We start from the raw sequence: 17,082 nt of genomic DNA, 5'->3' as shown, positions 1-17,082 counted from the left end.
GAAGTGGAGTCTTGCACTGTGCGTTACGTTATGAGAGGTGTATTATCTTTGTTCGAGCTGTATCGAAAACAAAAATCGCACTTTTTATAGGCTCTTTGATTGACTTGAGAAATTTTGAAATCATCTGAAAACTGATGAATTTATCTTTGTTATATTTCCAATTTTCATGGATTTGCAGGACTGCTGTAACGTGTTACCGAGATTCGAAATGTATTGAATATGTAAACATACATAATATAACCATGTATAATGTTCTCAGAAAGGGAATCACTTTGCATTCATATGTCCACTTCTTTCTACACACGTTTTTGTTATATCTGAATTTATTTTGATAATATATCTGAGAGTGTACCTAATTGCATATTAATAAACTGAAAACAAAGAGTACAAAGTAGGACTTGCAGAATATGGAATTTGTTGTAAGAACAACACATGTGTGTAACGATCTCATCAGTAATTGTAGAGACAACAGTTCCATGTATTTATATATGCAGTAAGACTGTCAATTGCTTTCAATGAGATCCGTGGGTATATGGATTTTTTAATGTTTGTTGAAGTTGTGATGATTTGTTTTTAAAGGTAACAAACATTGCTGTTAAGGCCGTTTGATAAGAATATTTTGAGTGTGTGTGTGCGTGTGTGTGTGTGGAGCTAGTCGTTCTAAGATTTAATCGATTGTCAGCTCCAGGAGGACAACAGCTACGTTTGTTTTATTTGTCCGGCAAGAAAGATATATATTGTCAATCCAAATACATTGTCATTATTCATAACATTCCTATTTTTGTATATTGTGAGATTGATCAGCAAGAATAGAATTTAATCTACAATGAAAATACGAAGTTTCATCGTTAAGATATCAATAATTTCGTGTACCAACCGTGACCCAAGATATCGAATGGTAACAAATGATATCCATTAAAAAAATCACTCAAAGTGAAATTTCCCCAAAATGCAGACATTTCAAGACATAACATGTTATTAGTGTTTTCTTTTTTCTCATCAGCCTAGGAAATTGTAAATTGAAGAAAATATAATCCCTTCGACTTTTACCAACACTGACTGTGTATTAGAGTTGTGTATTGTATTTATTGTACGTGTGTACATAATAATAAATATACGCACTTTCATGGAATTACAAACAGATTATAATTATGTCTTTGTAAATTTGTATAAAAGAGAAGGATCGATCTATAACCGATTGAACTCATGGGATCCAAAATGTTTTTGTTGTTGAAAGATGGTAGAAGGGAATATATCTCAAGAAATTGAATAAAATAATCATGAAAGCCATTCACATTTTTGAATATCGCCTCAGAGCTTTATTTACGTAAACTGAAATAAGTCGGATAAGAGTTGATCGACATGAATAAAGAAAGAGGGTAAACCGCTTTTTACAGAAAAGAAGAAATGATTGGATTGGAAAGTGTATGAAAGAGAGAAAAGGCGTGGTGTAAGTAGACGCTGAAAGATGGAGACGGACACAGAGAGAGAAAGCAAGGGAATTACGAGAAAGAAAGCGAAAGCTAGGAAATTAGGAGAAAGAGAGAGAGAGAGATATAAATATATAGGAATGAAATGCATACGAAAGCAATAAAACACATAATTACGAAAAACATTATTAATGATCACTCCGCATTTCAGAGACTAGCCACTCAGAAATGCATGATGCAGATTAAAACGCTTCACCGTTATAAACATCAATATAAACCTGTCAATTATATACATGAGACCTGAAGAAGATCATGAGGTATAGAGAGAAAGCTTGACAAAACAATACAGGAGACACACAGCAAAAGCTTTATAAGATCGAGTCGTAATTACCACATCATTAATTCTTCCTACATAAAATTATATATGCCTTCCAAGTGGAAAACCCACATCCGTTTGTTCAGGGAGCATTAATCCTCTTCTCCTCTCTATCTCTTTCTCTCCCTTCCTCTCTCTCTCTGGCTCTCTCTCTCTCTCTCTCTCTATATATATATATATGTATGACGTATGTATATCACCTTAGCTTATCGTTTTGTTTTGATGCCTCTGATTATCATGATAATGCATTTTTAGACCGAGGAACAACAAATCTAAGATCTATGTCGAAAGGAGTGTGAAAACAAATTACTATTCAATTCATTTATTTATCCTCCTTCAATTTTCCTCTTCACAATGATGGTAATTTTGTTTACATATTAACATATTGATATACATATAGATCAACTTGCACAATACAATAGGCCTACATTAAAAAAAAATGAAATTGAACTGTAAGAAAACGATGCAATCTATTCGTATTTGGCTTGCAAAGGCATTTCCAAACCACTCGCAATGTCGATACTGTGAAAGGTACTGAGTTTAAAGGTTCCAACAAGATCTTCAAAGCCTTTCTAGAAAAGTTGAAGAAAAGTGGAAAGGGTAACATCAAACGACACCCGCCGGTGAGCCCAACTGACATGAAACACAGCCTGGATTTGAATACTGCCGAAGGGTTACAGCGGAAAGTCTTTATTGATATTATGATTTATTGTGCCAATTTTGGACCAGAGAATGTGAGAGAAAGGACATTCATTACACTGTACATAATTATGACGCTGGATAGATTATTATGATAATTTAACAATAACACTAACGTTCGATCGAAATAATTGTTCTTTGATGATTACAATAGTGCCTTCTATGGTCATCTCATGTGATAACACGTGGTGCTAATGCGCCCCTGTTGGCGACAGCTATGCTCCCGAGGGAGCCAAAATCTCGCAAATCGAGAAATCACGAGAGTACGTAACGGGAACGGGATCCTGCGCCTCGAACCTCATTAAGCCTAATTTGCATACGCTCTGCGGCGGACTGACTGCTTTTTAGCCATACCGATATGTTGATATTGGTGCTGAATATTCATAGTAAATGTCATCATTCCTTGTTCACTAATCAAAACGAGTAATGAATTCTCTTTAGTTCTAGATTGAGTGTAAATTTGCTCGCATAAAAATCCTCATGATATAAGTCAGGCGCGTACGCAGGATTTTTTCAAGGGGGGGGGGGGGGGGTTTAACATTTATAAATCGGGCCGGAAATTTCGCAGCGACTCAGCCGACCGCTGAATAAGGGGGGGGGGGGGGAGGTTAAGAGGACACTTTTTTAATATTTTTTTTGGTCTCGAAATTTGAAAATTTGACATTTTTCCCCGTTGGGGGGGGGGGGGGGGGGGTTAACCCCCCAAACCTCCCCCCCCTGTGTACGCGCCTGATAAAAGTTCCCGTTTTGTGATACATCTATTATGTCGTGATGGATTGAACCACCTTCTTGATTGAACCACCCGATCAAAATATACCACAGACCACGCAACAGAGTGTCAAATGTATATCATACACACTAATACGCGCGAACCCCAATTTCGATTAAAAAATAATTAAAAAATAAAGATAAACATGTCATCATTTTGTTTATGTTCTAACTGTTTCTTGGTTATTGTATTGAAGATTAATTGTTTATGTATGACTTAAGCATGGAATTGAATCACTAAAGAATATTGAAAAAAATACCATACCACGCCACTCTAATCAGTTTATATCCACATTAATAACAATAATAATAATAATAATAATAACCGTCTCCAAGCGCTTTACATTTTTTTGTTATTTACAAGTTCAATGAATGAACCTCTGACTACTTTATACTTTTAAATTTCATCTTTTCAAGACACCAACATAATTGGGGGGGGGGGCTACTAATATATTATCTCTCATCCGATATTCTTTATTCGAGAATATTCTTCTTTTTGTAGTTTCATGATCTCTAGAGCCTTCTCGTAAATCATAATATCTTCATACAACGCTTCTCTTACTTCTGCACTATTAAGTACAGGTATGTAAGTCAATTTTCATTTGTTTGATTGTCGTATCTTCCTCTTTTACTCTGGCTCTGCCCGTGTGAAGAGGAACTGAATATTCAGCTGTAAAATTCATTTGATAAGCTTCTCCAAAGAGCTCTAGAGATACCTGATAGTCCTCCAACATTCCTATTACCGCGAACCAGTTCTCTAGGTTATCAAGGATATAGTGTAGAAGTGCACGACGCTGCTCTTTTGTTAAGGCCTCTTTATGAAGAGCTTTTTGTCGAAACCAGCACGTGTCCTCGTGCCGATGCACGTATGGGATGATATCTTTCGTGTGATCCTGATAGAGTTTTACGTACTCATCGGAACTGGAGTCATTCCTGCAAGTGTCCGGGTGCACAAGAATTAGATTGAAGAAGTGACTGCCTTGATGAATCGCCCAAGCAGTGATGGACACGTCTTTGGGTCTCACTGGTCCGCACAGACGTGATGAGTGTTTTGTAAAACAGAAGAAGTACGACGAAATGATCCTGTCATACGGATTACGAAGAACTGTCATGTATGAACAGGGCCTCTTATGCAATACATCACATATGCCAAAGCTAAAACCTCCCCAGAAGAGTGTCGGCTTGGGTGTACGTCCCTTCTGGAGGAAGTGGTCAAATGCGCTGGTAGTTACACGGTTGGACATTTTGACTGTACCCATTCTTGCTTTTTGACGCACCTTCCTCAATACCGCCTTAGTGGTTGTCCCACCTGCTTTATGAAGGTGCACAAAAGCAATGTTGCACTTAGCGTAATCCTCTCCCATTCCAGATCTCAACCCATGAATGTAATAATTTGGCAAGCCCTTCCTATGCTGTGTAACATTGGCCAGTAGAGAAAATGTCGGACTGGCATTTTGGTCAGCCATGAGTTGGGCCAATGTACTGGTGTTCATAGTACGTTCGACACGGTATTCATGACCACCACCATGTACTTCGGTTCTTCTCCCATCATTATTTCTGAAAGAAAACAATACCAAGAAAAAAGGATTAAATGATACATGTACATGACACATCATTATACACGGTCTTAAGACTATAATATACAGAACAAAAACAGATTTAGATATATGTACCAGATTGTATAACATGATTGAGAACGTAACCGCAGATACTTTTTTTGTGTTTTAATTATTTTGGGTGAAATGGCACCTTAGCTGTAGAGACAGATTTCCGCTCTCTCTCTCTCTCTCTCTCTGTGTCTCTCTCTCTTAACTAGTTCATACGAATATAATATATGCACAGTGTTTGTAGTAAGACTATTTCTGCTTCTTTTTTCAATATCTTAGTTTCTTCATTGTATTGTACTGTATTGTTTTTGTTTAGTTTTGTTGTTTGTTCGTTTGTTTAAAAAAAAGGACAGAACAGACTTACCCACTGACAGGCTCAGCCTCATACCAGACGGACTCAGGAATGGGATTGACCGAAGACGTACTCACACCGCGTTGAAGCCAGTTACCTATCAATCGTAATCATTGAGATTTAGATTAATAAATATGATATTATTTGATTCATTTCATTCCTATAAACTTCATTTCATCATTCACCATGTCTATTTATACAAATTGTGTCTATATTATGTTCATAAGGAAAGTACTTCTTTGCCTAAATCACATTGAGCATTTGCAGGCAGTTATCTAAAATTCCAGTAATAAAATAGTAACTGTTACATAATCTCATTCAAGACGTGTTCTCTAATATCCTGACAGATAATAATCAATTAATAATAATAATTAGATATACAGAGGTCGTGTCTTTAACCATTCCCTTTGCATGAAGGTCATCCCAGTAAACCGACAGTTCCAAAGACCGACAGCCTGCGAGACTGACAGCCCACGAGACCGACAGTCCACGACGAGGGAGGCAAAAACAAATAAAATATAGAAATGAAGAATTTCCAAAAGATCCTAGAGACCATCAGCCTATAAAGAGACCGACAAAACAAAGAAAAACAAGTGGGAAGATAGTGGACTGTCGCTCTTGTGGATGTCGGTAAAGTTAACCCTCGTAGAACTTACCTTTTATCGAATAGACGAACACACAATGAAGGCGATCGAAAGAAGCACAGATATGTTCAGCTGGTATTTTGAACTTCTCAACGTGGATTGGCATCTTCTTATCCAGCCCTGGTCAAGTGTGACACCGAAATGATCCATCACGCTTCACAGTCACCCGTGTAAGAGAAAATGTTGGATTCTAGGAAGAAGACAACTTTAGACTGATTTGCAGTTTGCTCGACATTTATTCCGCTCCGAAACTAGGAGTCCTTTTCCTCAAAACATGTAAAGTAGGAAAGTCAAAGTAAAACAAGTAACATGCATAAAAGCAATAACAAAATCTTATAACCACAATAAAGAGGGTCCACCATAAACAATTCGACAATAATGTATAAACGTGATATGATTCAACAATCTTAAGGGTACATGTACCATGAGTGAAACTCAAAATTGTAGGGATCTCCGGTCACGTGATCAGCGGAGGGATAGTAACTCCTTCCGATCACCCCAGGTCCCTGGGGTTTACGTGACCTGCCGGTAGGATAGTATCTCCTACGGATGATCCCCACAACTTTTCAATACTCACAAAATCATCAATGCATAACTAACATAGTTATGGAAACACTATATTTGTGGGATCTCGAGTCACGCGATCAGCGGAAGGATAGTAATTCCCTCCGATCTCACCCCAGGTCCCTGGGGTTTACGTGACCTGCCGGTAGGATAGTATCTCCTACGGATGATCCCCACAACTTTTCAATACTCACAAAATCATCAATGCATAACTAACATAGTTATGGAAACACTATATTTGTGGGGTCTCGAGTCACGCGATCAGCGGAAGGGTAGTAACTCCCTCCGATCACCCCAGATACCTGGGGTTTACGTGACCCACCGACAGGATAGTATCTCCTGCAGTATCCCCAATGTTATCCCGGTGCTACTATACCAGCGCATATATAAGAAGTGGTGATAATCGGAACCAACCATGGAATAATCACGAGTAAAAGAAATCCTCCCCCAGTCAACCCCCGTGTTACCATGATATTAAGTACATACAATTCGTTATATCACTCAAAACAACATTGTACTTCCAATTTGTTAATCCTCAATCAACTTTAAGTAGTTTACTTCTTCAACTCTACTTAAACTAAAGAGGGGTGGGTGGGCCGGGGAAAAAGGACTTCTCCGAGCGGAGATAAAGTCGAAAGTGAGAAAATCTTGCACACGGCGTTCCCACGCTTACTGCGCGCATAACTCCACCGTTGTAGATTCACTGGCTGTGCGCATTTTCGGTTTCTTTACAGAGGTAAATTTCACATGTCGCTGTCTCACAAAGGCACCGCTTAAACAGCTGTAAAAGGCGCGCGCTATTTCTGGCCTATGCCAGCAATTGTTTTGTCTATCCTTGACTCTCCCAGAATGACTCTGATCATTTATTATGATCACGTTATTCTAGGAAGAAGACAACTTTAGACTGATTTGCAGTTTGCTCGACATTTATTCCGCTCCGAAACTAGGAGTCCTTTTCCTCAAAACATGTAAAGTAGGAAAGTCAAAGTAAAACAAGTAACATGCATAAAAGCAATAACAAAATCTTATAACCACAATAAAGAGGGTCCACCATAAACAATTCGACAATAATGTATAAACGTGATATGATTCAACAATCTTAAGGGTACATGTACCATGAGTGAAACTCAAAATTGTAGGGATCTCCGGTCACGTGATCAGCGGAGGGATAGTAACTCCTTCCGATCACCCCAGGTCCCTGGGGTTTACGTGACCTGCCGGTAGGATAGTATCTCCTACGGATGATCCCCACAACTTTTCAATACTCACAAAATCATCAATGCATAACTAACATAGTTATGGAAACACTATATTTGTGGGATCTCGAGTCACGCGATCAGCGGAAGGATAGTAATTCCCTCCGATCACCCCAGGTCCCTGGGGTTTACGTGACCTGCCGGTAGGATAGTATCTCCTACGGATGATCCCCACAACTTTTCAATACTCACAAAATCATCAATGCATAACTAACATAGTTATGGAAACACTATATTTGTGGGGTCTCGAGTCACGCGATCAGCGGAAGGGTAGTAACTCCCTCCGATCACCCCAGATACCTGGGGTTTACGTGACCCACCGACAGGATAGTATCTCCTGCAGTATCCCCAATGTTATCCCGGTGCTACTATACCAGCGCATATATAAGAAGTGGTGATAATCGGAACCAACCATGGAATAATCACGAGTAAAAGAAATCCTCCACCACATTTTTTTTTTTTTTTTTTTTTTTTTTGTGGGGGGGGGGGGGGGGTTGGGCGTGGTTTGCCATGGTTGCTTCCTAATACCATCTATGGACCCATGCTGTTTCACTAAATATTAATATGACATGTATCATACTTCATGTATTTCTCATGGATTCAATCCGTTACATATCGTAATCTTATATTATTATTCTTGCTGCTAGCCAGACAGTGATAGAGGCGAAAACCCGACAATATTGCCATTGTGGCTTAATTTAACGAGCAAAATAATTATATTTCCTTTGTCGGGGAAAATTCCCCTATGGCCCACTTTGTAGTTCTGAAGCTACTGTGCGACCGAGTGACTCTGACTCCACCCTCTGCTAGCTTAACAATTGTGTATGATGTATACTAGTACATCAAAATCAATCATTAATTTAAATATGGTTCTAATTTATCAGCAATTAAATAAATTTCAAATTTAATGTGAATCCCAAAAATGAAGGCGTATATATCTGAATATGTAACTCACGTTACAACACGCTATTCCTCAACTTCTTGTGTTATAATAATTCCATTATCACATCGAACCCAGTCTGTCCGAAATTCCACAAGGCTCATTAATAGCCGAATTAGTGTTATTGTCCCGTTTCCGTGAATATAAATATTCTATTCATATATACCCAAACCCGAGTCTATTCCTTCTTGGAAATTATCGATGAAAGCGTCGGATCCTCTGTCGGACAGGTGTACCCCATCTCTTAAAAATAAACTGTAATTGGATGGATCCAACTAATGAGCAATAACTGACGCATTCGGCAGCCGGGCTATTAATCTCCTCGCGTACTTGTTGAGCGATTTCCTGACCCCATCCATGGCGTCTTGTAATGTTCGATAACCACGACTGCTATGATAGAATAGACGTGGGATGATGGTCGACCAGGCGATGTGCGTACGAGGCATGGCTGTCCGTAAAATTTGAAGAGCCATATCGATCGCGATTCTGCATTGGCAGGCATCATTCAGGCCCAAGTTATTTGTTCCTAAATGCACGATTACTAGCGCAGGTGCTCGTTGGTTGTATCTCAACCTATTCTCCACCAGGCGCGGAAGGTCTTGTAACGTCGCTCCTCCCTGACCGTGCCATTGGACCGTCCCTCTTGCTCTTCCCAAATCTTGGTGGTTGAGCATGTTCGCCCTCTGCTTGGCACGTCTGACCAAGCTGTCGCCTACGATCCAGATCCTGTCGCCGGTTGTCTCTGAAACAGGATGGAAAAACTCCCCAAAGTAATGTGTTCTATATTCATATTCATATCATCATACACGTGGGCTACTTATTCTCCCACTTATAATTTACTATGAAATTATGTGATAGTAGGTTTCCATTAAAAGGAAAAAGGAAGGAATAATCGTTCCTCTGTGTTACATGTAAAACCTAGCAGCGATGGGGGTTACGACAATATTAATGATTGGGGGAGCCTAATCAGGATAGTAACTCCTGGTTGATCCTCCAGTCCCATTCTGGTTATTAACATGAGCACTTCACATAACTGATCTGCACATTGTATACTTTGTGTCGTGTTCAACTTTTTATTGTATTATAACGAATTAGGTTAAATAATTGTATAAAATTATTACTGCTTTCCCGTTTGCCCGTTAGTAATTTAAATCCAATTTGTCATAGTAATCTCTATGCTTTGAAGTTTAACCGTTGGACTCCAGTGCAGTGGATTTTCCCATGCCCTTTGTTACCACAAATGGTACATGCGTGTGTAAAGCGGCATGCCTATCTAGAGCATTGCCCTGACCGGTAATTAAATTCATAGCATTCTCCGCCACGAAAGTTTTGTGCCCGAAATGGCGCCCTTCCCTTATTCATATTGGGTGTGAACTTTATTGTGCTCGACCCCCGGGGTGTGGCCCATTCCCGCTTGGTTGCCCACGATCCCTATTGGGTTTGGGGGCGGTCTTGTATCCGCATGTTTCGCGGAGATCCCCCACCTATTACGTGAAGGAGCCACAATTCCCCATCTATTGATGACCACAGCCCGCCTTTTCTGTGCATGCGATGTCGAAATTCGATATCGTAGTCTCTCCAACCATACCCATAATACCGAGAGGCAGCAGATCGAATTAATTGCCCATATTTCAGAAGCTCATGTGAGCGAATTAAATTGGCTTCTAAATAAATACTGATATATACAAAAATGCATCGGTCCACCATTCAATGGACACGATTTTATTTTTATTAAAGGTAGCGAATTTCAGCACTAACCTTCCCCCTTCGTGAGATATTGCTAAATTAGGGGCTTGTTCGTCTACTGCCTCTAACATTAATTATATTGCTATATTTTGTGTCTCAAGAAGTGTATTGAAATCTACATATTGCCCTCTCCATATTTTTCCTTCATATTGTGGTGTACTTTAGTCCCCAGTCTATCAGTGACCGAAAACAAGGGCGACTGATCTGTGTTATATATGTGTGCACCACTGTGCTCCCCCCTTGTATCCCTGGCAATAGCGCCTGACTGAGTCGATTGCCCGACACTGCTTGCCCGTGTGGGAGGATGGGCTTCATTATCCCTCAAATTATGACTAGCTCTAGGCCTAGTGTCACTCTCGTTGTGTGTAATTTGTAATTGAAAGCCAGCGTATAGGCTACCGGTGTTTGGTACAATCGAGGGGAAGGAAACCACCAAGTTGCTTTCCCTCTCGCTTCCAAGATTGTTAAATCTATGTCTTGTTGTTTCACTAAATTGTGATATTTCTGGTAAATGTGATTGCATAGCTACGTCTACCTCACCTTGCATTGGCTGTGCATGTGAAGGCGGCTGGCTTGATGACTGGTTCGCTCCAGTTGTCTCGTTTCCACTGTATTGTGGTCCGTCAGTCTCCGGAGCCGGGTTTATGCTGGTAGTGGCTGAGCGTCCACTGTTGGGGTTACCGCTCGAGTGCCTCGCCGGTTTTGGCCGCCCCGCCCGCCGGGGAGTTGAGGTGCCGAGTACGTCTTGAGTGGTGTCGTTGCTAGACTGCCTTAATCTTGTAGACTGTCTAGGCCTAGCAATCTTTGGTTGGCGGGCCACCCGGCTCTGGCTTGATTTCCGCTTTCCCATCTTTCGATATACTGGGATTTCCTCTCGTTAATTAGACTTATCTGTATACTCAATTGTAGAGCCTTCTCGAAAAAGGACTTCTCCGAGCGGAGATAAAGTCGAAAGTGAGAAAATCTTGCACACGGCGTTCCCACGCTTACTGCGCGCATAACTCCACCGTTGTAGATTCACTGGCTGTGCGCATTTTCGGTTTCTTTACAGAGGTAAATTTCACATGTCGCTGTCTCACAAAGGCACCGCTTAAACAGCTGTAAAAGGCGCGCGCTATTTCTGGCCTATGCCAGCAATTGTTTTGTCTATCCTTGACTCTCCCAGAATGACTCTGATCATTTATTATGATCACGTTATTCTATTTAAAAAAAACTGCCTAGAAATTCCTTGGATTTTTAAGTACTGTTGGGAATGGTAGACAAGATCATAATGACTGCGTGGATATTATAGTTAAGAAGATGAAATAAAACATGTTTAATCATGATAATAATTTTAATTACATTGTTGGTCATAATGGTGGAAATTTCTTATTTTTACCTCAATTTATGGGATGATTTTGACAATGATTTATTTCTAATAGATCTAGATAATAATATACATTCTGAGATCGTATTGGATAATAATTTGCGAGTGTTTGTTTTGCGTGACTGCTAAAGCATGTGTGTGCGACTATGCTAATCAACTAGGGGACCTATGTCATTAAGTCATAACTGACAGTAATCGGGATTAATGCCTCACAAAAGGGCACTAATATAGCTGATCGACACGGTTTTAATTCTGGGGCCTCACAGTAACGAGGCCATTGCTTAGCTACTGAATCATGAATGTACGCAGCGAGGGCTAGGGTACGTCGCCGCCCCCTCAAATACAAAAAAAAGAAAGAAAATTAAATACATTTTCAATAATTGATTGCATTTTCCCCTGTAGGGCAATGCATTATGGGTCAAGGCATGCCCAGATAGAGGATATTTTTATCTTAGGGGTCAGGGCAAGATGCAATGAATTATTGAAAATTTATAGCATTTTCTTCGTGTGTTTGTATTTGTGGGGGCTGCGACGTACCCTAGCCCCCGCTGCGTAGAGTCATGATTCAGTGGCTAAGCAATGGCCTCGTTACTGTGAGGTCCCAGGATCAAAACCGTGTCGATGTGCTTTTAATTATTAGTGCCTTTTTTATATGAGGCATTAATCGTCTTTGCTGTCAGTTATGACTTGAGGACGTAGGTCCCCTAGTAGATTAGCATAGTAGAATACACGTGCTTTAGCAGTCACGCAAAACAAACACTCACAAATGATTATTCAATACAATCTGAGAATGTATACTATTATCGTTTCTTAATTCTTTTAAATAAAAACTTAAGGTTTTTTTTTTATTCACAAACTCTACAAAATAATTAATCCATCCTAACTTTTATAACTTTTAAACTTTTATAACTTTTAAACTCTCTTTTGCCATAATGTCACTATGCTTTTCTAATTGTTTATGAGTAAAAATGTCGGTATTTTAATAAGCTGGGGATTGCCTCGACAGAATCTTTATTTGGTTCTTTTGCAATTTCCATTTCATGTTCATTATCTATTTCCTTGATTTCTTACTCTTGTCTTAACTTCTCTTTTTAATTGTGTGTTTTATAGTTCAATGTATACTGTGTTTCCTACATGTAAATATGTTGTCAATGTACAATGTTTTTCAATGTACTTTTTTGAAATGGACTTGAATAAAATAAAATTGAATTGGATTGAATTGAATTGAATCTAGATCTAGTAAAATCATTGTTAAAATCTTTCTATAAATCGGGGTAAAAAAAATTATACCACCATTATGACCAACAGTGTATATATAAGATAACAATAATAAAGATAATAATAATGATCACAATGATAATAATAATCATAATAATAATAAATAGTGATAATACTACTACATGTACTACTACTACTATTACTACTACTAATAATAATAATAATAGAGGGTTCTTGTATGGTGCTCATGTCTCAGACTTGACATTCCTAGCGCTCCATAACTATTACTGGCTTCAGCATGGCTGCCATTATGGCGTTTCCAAATAGTATGTCAAGGAGTAAAAGGGCAAGTTCGGCTAATTCGCAAAAATTGAATTGAAGAAATTGACAGAAACTAAACAAACGAAAGAGTAAAGGTTTCATCAAAAGTGCCGGAATACAGTAGAAATATAGAAAAATACGAAAATTTTAGAAGTAATTTGAAAAGATACTTATTTAGCATTTTGTATAATCTCTCACTTATGAACCCAGTGCACCATTTCCACTCCTTCTGTATTCTGATCTGTATGGCGCGTAGAGACATTCAATCATGCCTATGCGTTATGCACTATACAAACACTTTTAATTATTGTTAATATTTTTCCATTGAAATGAAATAGGTTGTCGGCGAGAAAGGCTGCCCTGATACCACGCCAGTGGTAGCAAACTAATATTGTCCGTCTTCTAGTTCAGGTAGTCAAAGCTAGACCTCGGACTGACTTCCTGCATTGCCCCAAATTTTGAACAAAACAGTTTAAGCCTAGTATCGAGTTTATATTTAGGAGAACTTGTAGAGTTTGTCCCGACGGATTCTTCGAGCGCATGAAGAAGAAATCCACTTTTACACTCTCGAGGCATACTACTTCATTAATAATAAAGTGTATATGTATGTTTATATACACACGCACACCGAATTACACAAAACAAAACCAAACAGATACGAAACAAACTTACCAAAATAATCTGATAATACAGCTCAGCTATATGGAATTGGCCTCAGACCCATCACAAACATTACCACAAACGTATTCGAGAAAGGATCACTGTATATTATGTATAGAATTAGCTAGCTTTTAGTATGTAGACCAACGATTGAAATAGTTGCCTTCTTACAGTTAAAAAACGGCGCTTCAGCATCACTGCCAAAATCGATAGCCTATAGAGATTATGTTAAGGATCAATATGCGATCATTGTCGATGACTCAAACAAAGAGATGATTATTGATTAAAGTGCGTTTTGTGGTTTTGATGTATCTATACCAGCTCTCGTTGACGTTGAATAGGAAAGGAAGTCAATGGCATAATTTAGCAAAGTCATATAAATGCTTGCCTATCCCGTGATATGCTTTCGGATGGTGAACTAGTGAATCTCAGTTGGGATGTCATATTCCTTCATTTCAAGTCTATTAAATGTCGGAAATTGGTTTATACACCGCTTAAATTCCATCCAGTATAGAAACATATTACACCAGGGGGGTGTTTCAAAAAGATCTCAAGTCGAACTTAACTCTAAGTTGGACTTAAACATTATGGAGAGCCATTTGTAGCCTTAAAATAAAATATAGACCTATTCAAAAGCAAAAATTCAAGTATTTTAGACCTTTTATACATTCCACATCAAGAACGTGAAATCTCCTTGATAATAGAAAATATGAATGATTTGAATTAACATTTTATGCCTTTTAAAATCATTTTTACAAAATATTTTCATAGATGCTAACGGCTTTCCATAATTTTTAAGTCCAACTTAGAGATAAGTTCAACTTAGGATCTTTGTGAAACACCCCCCAGGTGAGAGTTATACAACTCTTCTTCAGAGTGTGAGTATAAACAACATTACTAGGCCTACATTCTAAGTGAACTAGCTGAAACAAAAATCAATGGGATTAACATCGAAACATCGGCCAGCCCAGTAAATTGCAAACGAGGTGTAGAGGCTATTATATGACTCAGGAGTACTTTAAAATGTCGATTTTTCCATACTGGAAAGTTTGCAGAATATAGCTAAATAAACGAAAATAAGAGCTGGTTCTGTGTAGGGGATTAATAGTCGTTCATTCATTTACTCAATTTCACCGGAAGCATTATATATTACAGGAGAATTTCAAAATGACAAGATACGTCACATCGAAGAGTCAAATAATTATTATAAACAGGTAAGTACATGTATGATTAAGTAGGCAGCAAACAAAAAGGGACAAGGTCCTTTATTTGAGAGTTGTGACTGACCCTGAAGTTAAAACATATTCAACATCTACATGGTTATCTAAAATATATTTCAAATCGCTTTACACAAGACTATACTAGTTAATTCCATTTTTTGTTTGAGTGCAGATAAGAGGGAACAGAAGGGAAAGACTGATATAGAGATACAGAGAGATAATTCTGTTAAAAGAAGGAGGGAGTACAATATACAAGTAGATCCTATGTAACTTGTGTTTTCTGAGACACATATTTATGTAGCAGTATACTCCACGTTTTTATTCTGTAATCAAATTTACCATTGATTAATGCGATCTGCTTGAATTGTCATGCAGAATTTGCCGAATTAAAAAGATATATGTTTTTTTACACACTTCAACTGATCTGCTATTACGAATAGATCTCGCTGGAGAGCATTCCACATCGAAGGCCCTGCATGATCAAAGGTTCTTTTCCTCCACTTAGTATTCAATACATAGTAGGGCCTGCTATCTTCAAGTAAAAAACATGAATCAAGAATATTATACGGCACTTCATATCAGAGAGGAAACATACTAATTTAAAAATAGAAAGATGAGGGGAAAAAATAAGGGAAGGAAGTTATCGGTATATGATTTATGTACATAGTTTATTGTTATGGGTGAGGTGAAATGTGACCGGCCCTAAAGCTTTTGAATCTTAATGTTAAGTCAAAGATAGAAAATGAGGGGGGGGGGGGGAGGAGAAGAAAGGAAGAAAGGAGAGTGGGTGGGATGGTGCAATCGATATGGTGCTATCGGTACCTGATTTATGCAAGCATTTGTATCGTTATTGTTATGGGTGAGGTGAAGTGTGATCGTACCTAAAGCTTTTTGATTGTTAACGTCATCAATATTCCATGAAATGGGGAATTCCCATCAGGCGTCATCATCGCAACGACGCGACGCCATCGTTAAAGAGGTGGAAATCCAGACAAGAGCATGGAAAACTGGAAAGAAAGCTCCACCATCGGATCAAACAGCTGATCGGATTCGTTCTTTCTGAAATAAGCAAATACTTCTTCTTCATCTCACCTCATTGCGGAAATGTTTTAGTTAAATTGCGTGGAGCATCAGCAGTGAAAACTAGTGTTTTACATAGTGTCCGCATCAGTTACAAATACGAAATCTCAATAAACCGTTGGGCTATCTACTGCATAACAGGAGAGGCGGAGCAATCATGAGGAATATCGTGAACTTTGTTTGTTACCTGCTACTTTTTACAGGTATTTCTGTATTATTTTAATCATCATAATCATCATCATCATCATCATCATCATCATCGTCGTCGTCATTATCATCATAGTCATTTCCGTGTTTATTACTTTTATTGTGTTGGAATTATTATTTTTACTAAATAATCCGATATAACTTAATATTATTATTAATGTAATTATTATTATAATTATTATTACTATTATTATTACTATTATTATTATTATTATTATTATTATTATTATTATTATTTGTATTTGTATTTGAGTTGGTTAATGTTACTAACTTACTTTCATCATCACCATCATCATCATAATAATCATAATCATCATCAAGTAATCGGGAACGACAACATGTTATTAAACGCTCTATAGCTTTTCCATAGATATCGTCATGCTTTGGGTGTTTACAATCGGTCAAATATTAATTCTCTTCAATTTCCAACAGCGTTACTTGAATGCTATTTCATTAATCAAACCCAAAGTTATTATTTCAATAACATTGTACATGTGAATTCTATGGAACTGTTGAAGAATTGGTCGTGTATTATACCAGTTGTCTGGAATGTAACAAATTATACATATACCATCTCTATAGTCATTTTATAATTTGTACATAGAATGCAGTATAATGTGTTCTTTTT

The 17,082-nt window shown here is 38.2% G+C and overlaps 2 protein-coding genes across 2 annotated transcripts; both read right to left on the bottom strand.

Moving 5' to 3' along the window:
• Nucleotides 1-3,845: 3,845 nt before the first annotated feature.
• On the bottom strand, nt 3,846-6,063 carry LOC115924825. Its single transcript, XM_030987689.1, has 3 exons — nt 5,889-6,063; nt 5,245-5,329; nt 3,846-4,830 (listed from the first exon to the last, which is right to left on the bottom strand). The coding sequence occupies exons 1-3, from the start codon at nt 5,980-5,982 to the stop codon at nt 3,846-3,848; spliced, it is 1,164 nt and encodes a 387-aa protein (XP_030843549.1). The 5' UTR covers nt 5,983-6,063.
• Nucleotides 6,064-8,175: 2,112 nt separating this feature from the next.
• On the bottom strand, nt 8,176-11,587 carry LOC115924473. The gene is made up of 2 exons (XM_030986634.1): nt 10,923-11,587; nt 8,176-9,378 (listed from the first exon to the last, which is right to left on the bottom strand). The coding sequence occupies exons 1-2, from the start codon at nt 11,230-11,232 to the stop codon at nt 8,912-8,914; spliced, it is 777 nt and encodes a 258-aa protein (XP_030842494.1). The 5' UTR covers nt 11,233-11,587; the 3' UTR covers nt 8,176-8,911.
• Nucleotides 11,588-17,082: the final 5,495 nt, after the last annotated feature.

The sequence above is a fragment of the Strongylocentrotus purpuratus genome, unplaced genomic scaffold (genome assembly GCF_000002235.5).
Source record: "Strongylocentrotus purpuratus isolate Spur 01 unplaced genomic scaffold, Spur_5.0 spur5_scaffold_16, whole genome shotgun sequence".
Taxonomy (NCBI): domain Eukaryota; kingdom Metazoa; phylum Echinodermata; class Echinoidea; order Camarodonta; family Strongylocentrotidae; genus Strongylocentrotus; species Strongylocentrotus purpuratus.
Note: the sequence above shows the minus strand (reverse complement) of the source record. Positions and strands in the feature narration are given on the sequence as shown.